General features: G+C 49.3%; 1 protein-coding gene across 1 annotated transcript; it reads right to left on the bottom strand.

The window, feature by feature from the left end:
- Positions 1-292: 292 nt before the first annotated feature.
- LOC149862851 (mast cell protease 1A-like) lies at positions 293-7,441 on the bottom strand. Its single transcript, XM_090052226.1, has 5 exons — positions 7,384-7,441; positions 3,691-3,838; positions 2,777-2,912; positions 818-1,081; positions 293-603 (listed from the first exon to the last, which is right to left on the bottom strand). Exons 1-5 carry the CDS (start codon positions 7,439-7,441, stop codon positions 427-429), a joined length of 783 nt encoding a protein of 260 aa, XP_089908352.1. The 3' UTR covers positions 293-426.
- Between the last annotated feature and the right edge of the window lie 2,384 nt (positions 7,442-9,825).

The following is a 9,825-nucleotide window of genomic DNA, read 5'->3' as shown; positions in this document are numbered from 1 at the left end:
TAACGCTAAAGTGAATTAGTTATCTAAAAGCAAACTGGAATTTGTATTGTGTCGTCAGTTGAAAGCTTAATTTCATTATGTTTGAAATACCAATACCTCTTTTGAGCTGAAACTTCATTTTCTTTTAGTTCAGAGGGGGTTCGCTATTCATTGCCTAAAAATGGATGTTTTCACTTTCTCTCTGACTAAAATTTTAATTTTGCTCTAATTTGAAAGTTTAATTCCAAAATAACAGTCCTGTTTTGCTTCTAACTTGCTTTGTTTTTTTCTCTAGATGAAATCAAGGCTGCTACTGTCATTGCAACCTTTGTCCCTGTTTTTTACTCCCAGTCTGGTTCCAGTTTATTTTGTTCAGTCTCTAAGGTGGAGGTGCAGGCAGTAGGACCTCAGGCTCTGTCTGTGTTGTGGATATAAGGACACTCATGGTCAAGAAAAGAACCCGGGTATGTCCAAGGGCTTCTTCAGCTTTGCCAGCTCTTTCTTTATCCAGGGTATGAAACGGGATACCTTTGTGTACACCTCAGGAGGGGTAGCATTATCAGGCCCCCAAGAGATGATGCCCTGGACCACCCTGTCACACACCAGGGGCCCCCCAGAATCACCCTGTAAAATAAAATCCAGATGTGAGATAATCATCTCTGACCAACTTGCTCCTCTCTTTGGCACAGTGGTGGCACTCTCCTTCCCCTTCCCAAGCCAAGCTGGCCTCAGTGTCACCTCACACCTGCTGGCCAAGCCAGTGTCAGCATCACCTAACACCCATGAGTTGAGCTGGTCTCAGCACTTTCCCCTTCCTTGGCACCAGCTGGAGGCTTACCTGGAAAGATGATTTATTCCCCTTGAAATCCCCTGCGCAGAGCATGCTCCTTGGATCAAAATAGCAGCTAAAGTGGTCTTCACAGATGGCGTCCCCTAGGACCTCCAGATCTATTTCCAGCAGCACATTGGAGGAGTCCCCAAACGTCACACTGGTCTGGCCCCAGCCTGCCACGCCACATACAGATCCTGGTTTCACAGCTTCCCCAGGCTGTGGCAGGCGGATGATCCCCACCTGCTCACTCAGGTTGGCCTTGCGTTCCAGCTGCCATGGAGAGAAAACCCAAGCATGTGGATCAGCATGAGAGTCACGGTCAGGAGCACGGAAGATGAGATGAGTCACAGGAGTCCTGTGATGAGCAGTGTGAGCTCACTGGAGGCAGGATAAAATGATGGACAATAAATACAATGTTGTGAGGTCAATAGGGGAAAGATGATGTGATGGGTAAGGACAGGTAATGTTATGAGGTCACTGAAGGCAAAGTGATGTGATGGGGCTCTACCTGCAGCATGGTGAGCTACTGGGAATTAAGTTATTTGATATGGACAATGCCTACATCATAGAGGTCACAGGGGCAGGAGTGATGTGATAGGGTTGCAACCTGCAGCCATTAAGTTTGCTAGGGGAGGCTGTGATAGATACTGTACCACCATCGTTTTGAGGTCACTGGAGGGAGGGTAACATGGTGGGGTCATGCCTGTAGCACTGAGATCACTTGTGGGAGTGTCATGTGATAGGGCAGCACCTGCAGCTTTGCGTGCTCACTGGGGACAGGGTGATGTGATATGAGAGGTATCAACAGCCTTATGGAGACATTGGAAGCAGACTTCTGTAATTAGGATGATAGCTGTGGACATAACCTGGGGGCTTATAGTGGACAATAAGATGGATATAAGCCAGCAGTGTGCCCTTGTTGCCACGAAGGCTAATGGCATCCGGGGCTGCACCGGTAGGAGCATTTCCAGCAGATGGAGGCAAGTGATTATTCCCCTCTATTTGGCACTGGTGAGGCCACATCTGGAGAACTGTCCAGTTTTGGGCCCCCCACTACAGAAAGGATGTGACAAGTTTGAGAGAATCTGGCAGAGGGCAACAAAGATGTTTTGGGGGCTGAAGGGAGGTTCAAAAGAGGATGGAGCTGGACTGTTCTCAGTGGTGGCAGATGACAGAACAAGGAGCAATGGGCTCAAGTTGTAGCAAGGGAAGTTTAGGTAAAATGCCCTCTCACTAGAAGGTAGTAAAACACTGAAGCAGGTTATCCGAGAAATTGTGGACTCTCTGTCTTTAGAGGCTTTTAAGACCCAGCTAGACAAAGACTTGGCTGGGAAGATTTAGTTGGAGATGGTCCTGCTTTGAGCAGGGGATGGACTAAATGTGACCTCTTGAGAGAATTAGGGTTAGAAGGCACCTGATTCTATGACACCATGTCACTGGGGAGATGGAGGTCATGTAACTTGACTGAGGTTGTACCTGCAACTGTGTGGTCACTGTGAGACTGGAGACATGATGGAGGAAGGACATGCAGCAGTGTGAAGTCCCTGGGATTGTAGTGGTGCCAATAGGGAGGAACTGGCAACTTTTTGAGGTCACTGGGAGAGGGGTGGTACAAATGAGGGTGTTGCCTTCACCAGTGTGATGGAAGAAACTACCAGAAGCATTGCAAGGTCACTAAAGACAAGTTGCTTGGTTTGGGGTGGTACCTACAGCACAGTGAGGTCACTGAAGGGTAGAGTGATGCGTTAGGGTTATGGATTGTACTGGCAGCAATGTGAGGTCACTAGAGGTGAGGTCACTTGACAAGGTGGACTGCTTGGAGGAGTGTGAATTCACTGGGGCAGGGTGAGGAGATAGGGGTGGGAACAGCAGTACTCTGAGGTCCCAGAGGCAGGATAGGAGGATGAGGAGTGTCTGTAGTGGTACAAGGTCACCAAGTGTGGAACAATGCAATTGGAGTGGTACCTGCAGTAGCATTATGTCGTTTTCCCTGGTCTTTTTCTTATATCTGGGATATGGGATCTGGCGATGCACTTTGATCTCTTGCCAACTCTCTTCCTTCTTATGGATGTTGTGGGCTCCCAGCAGCACCATGATTTGGCTACAGGGGTCCCAAGGAGAAGATCAGGGTGTTAGTGCCGAGCGGATGAAAGGGAAAAGACCTATGTGCACCCCTCCTCCCCCACTGCTTCCTGTCCCTACAAAATGGAGGCCATTTCCAATAAGGCCCCAGGGCAAGAGCAATGGCTGGTTCATTTGGAATATGGGATATTTCCCTGCAGGGTTCATGGGCCTAAGCCATCATGACACGGAAGTGGGGGGAGACAGGGGACTGGCTGGATCAGGGCAGCAGGGAATGGGATCTGAGCCTGTATCCTCCAGGACAATTGGCACTATTCACAGCACCTTCCCAACAGCAATGGAGCCCACCTGTCCTAACTATTCACCAGGGCTCTTGTTTTCACAGCACCCTGGTGCCCACCATGCCTCTGACCTGGTTCCCCCTCCCTTGCTGGAAGAAACAGAAAAGTATCTCTTGCACAGCTTGCACCCTGCCTCTGGGTCCTACCGATGTGCCCTAGGCTCCATCTTTCATCAGAGTCAATGGGCCAGGGCCCAGCTGGTGTACATCAGCCATAACTAGACTAGGGTCAAGATATTGGACCTCAGCTAGCATACCACAGTGCTGCTCCTGTAATTCATGCTGCCTTTAAACCTGCCCTGGGGTTAGCAGGTGCACAGGGCAGTGCTCAGATAGGTCCAGCGCAAAGCAGAGCTGTGGCCTCTGCTCTCACAGCCCCCATGTGTTAATGCTCCTCTGCAATGACCTGTGAAGAAGTGTGAGCTCCCAGCCACATGCAGGGGAAAGAGGCACTTACTCTCCACTGCAATGAGCAGCTGTCAAGACAAAGTGTTCGTGCACCAGGGACCCACCACACATATACTTCATTTCACCACGTCGTCCATCCAGAAAGGCCATGTAGGGCCTGGAATGGGGCCTGGCTTCCCGTCCTCCAATGATTTTTCCTGGGGGAAGAGACCACACATGCATAAGGGTCCCTAGTGCCCATCAGTGAATCTCCCAACTCAAGTGACTTGTCCCAGACTACATGGGGTGTCTGTGCCAGAGAACGGAGCTGAAGGCAGAACCCCCCAGGCCAGGTCTCCTGCTTGGCGTAAAGATCTGAATTGGGGTTTTCTAAGAATCCAACATGACAAAGTAACTACCCTAACCCCTGATCTTTGCCACTGGAAGGCCTTCCCCTTGTCTCCTGGAAATACTCCTTTTGGGAAGTGGGGGAGGGTTGCCATCTTAGAACCAGAATAAACCTAAATCATACACTTAAAAGTCAAACACCTGCTATAACATATTATAATTGTATTACAAAAATAGTTTTGTGAAGATTTTTGTTTGCATAGTGAATATAGAGGTGATTGTATAATTAACTCAAAAATAAATTCTTAGTTTTATATATTGTGTAGTGGGTGTATTGTGGAGGGTGGGGAGCTGGTAGGATGTGGGTGCATTTGTGGGGGGGTTTTGAGGGGGTATGGCTATGTGGGGGGGCATAAGGTATGTTGGGGGGTTGTGTATATGTGGGGGCAGGATGTGGGTGTGAGGGAGTTTGGGGGTAGAGTGGGGATCCCCGCACTTCCCCATGGTGCAGCAGCAGGTGGGGCGCACAGGGTGCAGGCACCCAGAGGGGTGCAGCTCCAGCCAGCGCTGCACAATGCAGCAAGGGGTGCAGCCTCCAAGTGGCTGCCTGTATTACTGGTGCTCCCTGCCACTCCTGCGCAGCCCTTGCATTAGCACAGCAGGGAGGGAAGCCCCATGTGCTGGAGCCAGGTGCCTTCCCTGCCAGGGCTGCACAGCACCAGAGAGAAGCGAGCTGCCTTCCCACAGGGGAGGAAAGCCCCAGGTGCTTTTGCCTACAGGGCAGGGAACGCAGCTCACTCCAGAGCCTGAAGCTTCTCTCTGGTCCTGCGCAGCCTCGGCAGGGAAGGCACCTGGCTCCAGCACACCGGCCTTCTCTCCCTGCTGTTTGAATGCAGGGGCTGCACGGGAGTGACAGTAAGCCATGCAGAGGCCGCACCCCTTGCTGCGATGTGCAGCACTGGCTGGAGCAACACCCCACCCTGAGCAACCCTGCCTGTTACTGATGCCACCACTTGCCAGGGCTGCACACCATGGGGGGTCATATGGGTGGTCCCCACACCCACACGCTGCCCACCCCAGCTCTGCACTGCCACCACCTCCTGTCCCCCTGGCCAAGGGCTCCACACTGCCACCAGCCCCACGCTCCAGGCTACCGGCTGCCCGGAGCCAGCAAGAGACTGGGAAGGGAGCAGGTCCCCCACGGGGGCTGTGGCAGCAGCAGCCCCACAAGGAAGCTGCACATTGGGCCCCCTGGGCACTTTTGCCCATGACGGTGGGAGCGAGGCAATAGGGTAGTTTTAGGGGCTGTGTGTACAGATGGGAGCCTCACTCTCACCTTTGTAGGCAGAAGGCCTGGACGGGGCACAATTTGTTGGGGGGTCCCAAGGGGCCAGATGGAAGTGCTTGGCGGGCCGGATCCGGCCCACAGGCTGTATTTTGCCCACCCCTGAGCTAGAGCCCAGCAGTGTCAAGAGTAAGAGATCATTTATGCTGGTGTCATCCCTTCCCGGACATGAGCCCTACTCCCTTCGGGACCCCAATCCTCTCCCCTGCCCTATATTCACTAGTCTGTGCTTGAGGGGTGTGAGAAAAGGAGCAGAGCTGGACTGAACATAGACCACGAGCTCCATCTTCCGCAGCACTGAGGGAAGGAAATGGTGCTTCGGTCTCAGCCTTGCAGAGTCTGTGCTGAAGTGGGTAGAAGTACGGGAGCAGGCGGTGAAAGAGGTAACTTGGGAGCTGTACAATCACACATGCAACTGCCTATTTGGAAGGGGATTTTCTTCCATGAAACACACATCTGAAGAAAATTGGCTGAAAACTAAAAGAAAGAAAAACACAAAACCTACCAATGCCTAAACAAATCATGAACATAAAATCTGCCTAAAATGAATATAGTTCAACCACAATGTGAAAAACAACTACAATGTGAACCAATTAAATAACAAAATTAACCAAAAAAAAATGTAGTAAATCACCAAGAACCAAAAACAAAAGGCAAGAAAATTGTTAAACGCTTCAAATGAAACAATTCCCTCTGATTTTTGCATTTTTCCACTGAGAAGCTGAAACTTTCACTGACAACAGACAAAGGTCTGTGAACACTTTTGCTTTGTCGAAATCCCAATTTTTCCCAATGGGGGGGGAGGGGTTCTGTAAAAATATTTAAATGGCTACAAGTTCATCCCCTCTGAAAAAAGCATAAAATTCTTCATCCCATGACAAGTCTTTTTATTGGTATAAGTGGTAGTTATAAGCTTTCTTTGGTGTAAGCTGTAGTTCACTGTGGAGATTTGGTCCGCAGCTGAGTGCCACAGAAGCCCATGGGAGAGTTGAATCAAAGCCTGCTTTCATAAGGAAAAATATTTGAATAAGGTCCATTGGCAAAGACATTTCTATGCAGTGATGCTTGTAGCTGATGGGGCTATATGTACTTTCTGAACCCTGTTTCAGTAGGTGGTATGTGGGAACCAGAGACCTCTAAACCTCTTCCCTCTTTTCCTAGCCAGCATCCCTGTTTTGCACCCCAAACCCATGGTCAGTCTCTCTCTGTCTCTTTCTGTATATCATCACTATCTACCTTTACCTCTCAGCCTTTCTCTCTTTTTCTCAGGGACTTTGAGGAGAGGAGATCCCACAGTGGGCTTCCCCTCCGCAGACTCTTTCCTAGGTCCTTTCAACACACTGGAGAACATGGGCCTGATAGGATTACCATTAGTTAGTTGCATAACTTGTTGGCTAACCAGTAAAACCAGTAACACCAATAACAAGCAAAGACTAACCATGAATAGATCAATGGCAAGATGTGTCAATGAACAGATCTATCTATCATTCAAGATGTCTCCTGTGGGCTATAGAGAGCAAAATGAAATTCAGCAAAGACAAATGAAAGGTGCTATGCCTAAGGGGTTAAAAATAAATGCACAAACACAGAACAGGGGATGGCTGCCTAGACAGGAGAGCTGCTGGGAAGGATCAGAGGTTTTGATGGGTGATAAACTCAACACAAGTCAGAAATATGATCCTAACACAAAATAAGTAAAATCAGTTTCCATTAGCAGAAGGCAAGGCACAGGAGTGCTAGCACCAGTTTACTCAGCACAGGTTAGGTTTCAACTGGAGAACTGTGCCCAGTTGTCAGCATTAGATGCCTTTATCCTGGGGGAAAAAGAGATTAAGGGGAGGACATCACTGGGAGGTTTCAAGAAGAGGCTGGACAGATGTCTATCTGGGGTGATTTAGGAGAAGCCCAGTCTGCATTTGGGCTACTTGAACCTCCAGGTCCCTTCCACCTTACAATGCTGCAGGCCTGAGGGAGACATCAATGCAGAAACATTCCTCCTTGGGAAGGGCCAGGATTAGCAAATGGGCCTGAAAAAACCAGGTCACCCCTTCCCGCCCCAGTTCCACTCACCAGCACCAGTGCCAGCAGGCAGGAGAAAGGTCACAGGGAGGAGAAGCAAGAGCAGCATCTTCAGAGTCCAGGGGATACAGCACCTCTGCCTCAGAGCTAGGGTTTTATAGATGCAGGAGGAAACCTAAGGGCTGTGCCCACATGCCACTGAAGCAAAGCATCCACACCCCCTGCACTGGGGGCTGGGTGAGGGAGCCATCAGGATGTTGCAAACTCACCTCCCTCCAAAGAGCAAAGAGAGGAGAAAGTCCCTCTGCGAGGCAGTGTCCTTCCATCTCTGAGGCTGCAGAATACCTGGAGCTGGACCCCACTTGGGGCCTACCTAGAGCCCTGTTCAGTTGGAGATGTGCACACCTAAAGCCTGTGCGTGCCCCACGTGCACAGCCCCTTGGTCCCCTTGGCATGCTAGTGGAGAGCGAGACAAACACTGAGTCATCAGCTCTCTTGGCTCTGCTCCACTTTTCCTTCCCATGTCGGAGAAGAGGAGGGGATGGGACCCTGCTGTGGGTTTCTAATTTCCATCAAAAGAGCAGATGGCAGAAATTTCTCAGCAAAAGAGTGAGCTGGAGGAGACCTTTCCAATCTGGGGCCTGGCAATAGGGATTGTTAGGGCCTCAAAGCATACAGGTACCACTGCGATGGACCCAGGAGAAGGACCTGGGTAGTCTAGACGAGAATGGACTTGTGTTCCCGTAGGCCTGCTCTGCAGGGAGGATTCAGGTCTGATGGGGGCGTTAGTTCAGAAAGAGCCCAGGGAATGATGGGAGTTTGCTCCCCCACTTTTAGTTCTCTTGGTATCTCATAACCAGACATGAAAATCATGCACAATATTGTGGACAGCGGGAGCTGTGTCCATGAGAGGGGATAAGACAATTAATGAAAATCTTGCTACATTGTTAAACCATTCTGTTAGGCCTGGGGTTTCCCTGGAAGTAATTGCTGACCGTTCCTGTTAGAATAACTGCCATTAAAAATCTCTTTACCTTTTTTTTTAAAAAGGTAGAACTATAAATAGAAACCGTTAAAGGCTTTGACCTGTAAAGTCAGGGTTTCATTGTAGCAATGTCCCTTACTCATTTTCTCCTAACTGTAAAGCCTCTATAGGGAACCCCATTTCCCCCTCTCCTCTCTTTCCTTCCCAGCTGCCAGCCTTTTACTAGTCTTGAACACTGGTTCAGGATGGGATTAACTGTTCTTGGAGGGGAAAGAGAGAAGTTCGCTGACAGCAGCTGGCTACTGTTGTCCCTTTTGTGGTTAAAGATCGACCCTGCTTCCTTGAAGACAAACAAGATAAAACACCCACAAAAAAGGGGAAAGGGAAGATAAGTGAAGAAAGAGAATACCACTTCTGCCTCTGGTGCTGGCTCTTGCTGGCAGCTTTGCTGCTGGAGTAGTCTGAAAGCAGGTGCATTTGTACTGGCACTGAGCAAGATCCACTGCTTTTAGTGTCCCTCTCACAAGCCCAAAGCAGAGCAGCCCTGGCCAGCTCTGCAGAGTCCTTTTCAGACAGAAAACAAGAGGAAAGAGGAGAAACAAGGCAGGTAAAAAGCACTGACATGTGAGGGTATCACAGTCGGGTTTTCCTCAGAGTTTAGCCAAAGCCGATGACTGTAATAGTGTTAACCACTCCTTTTCTCCAATACAGTTATTAGGGCCACCCATGGAAGATACCAAAAAATGAAGCTCAAGGTGCTGTGGAGACTAAGAGGTTGAGCTGGAGTCTCCCATGCGGATGCCCCAGGCTCTGGGCTTTTCTGAGGGGTTGGAAACTCTACCCTGGAGCTAGAAACAATAGAGTTTGCAAAGTTTCCATTTAGCTTAATTTGCACTTTTCAGTGAATAAAAAAGTTGAGTTGAAAAATCCCTGACCAGATATTATAACAGTATGTCTGTGATCTCTCCTATTTCAAACAGAAGTAGAGCTGGAAGGGACCTCTAGAGCAGGGGTTCACAATGTTTATGTGCCTAAGGGTAAATTTGAATTTAAAAGAAAAAGCAGTGGGCCCCAATATGAAAAAGTTTAGATTTTAGAATCCTGGATATGCGCATGCATGTATATCATTTGGGGAGGGAGTAGTAAGTGCCACTCCATCGCTGCGTCAGTCAGACTGACTTGGTCTCATTTTGGCAGCCGTTGCATACAGCCTGAGTTCAATCGGCAGTGACAGCATTTTTTTGTTGAAATAATGATTTTTAGCTACTGTGAAAATGTGTGCGAGCACCTGAATAAATCATGAGGGAGCACCATGGTGCCCACAGGCACCACGTTGGGAACCGCTGCTCTAGAGCTTAGCAGTTTGATCATCCCTATCCAAACCATCCCCTACAAATCCATTGTCATCCCTGACCAACCCCTTCTTGAACACCTCCAGTGATGCAGAGTCCACAGCTTCCTTGGGCATCTATTCCACTGCCTTGCTGCTGTAACAGTGAAGAAGTTTC

The sequence above is a fragment of the Crocodylus siamensis genome, chromosome 6, assembly GCF_052110815.1.
Source record: "Crocodylus siamensis isolate JL-2025a chromosome 6, ASM5211081v1, whole genome shotgun sequence".
In the NCBI taxonomy this organism is placed as follows: domain Eukaryota; kingdom Metazoa; phylum Chordata; order Crocodylia; family Crocodylidae; genus Crocodylus; species Crocodylus siamensis.
This window is presented reverse-complemented; position numbering and strand designations above follow the sequence as displayed.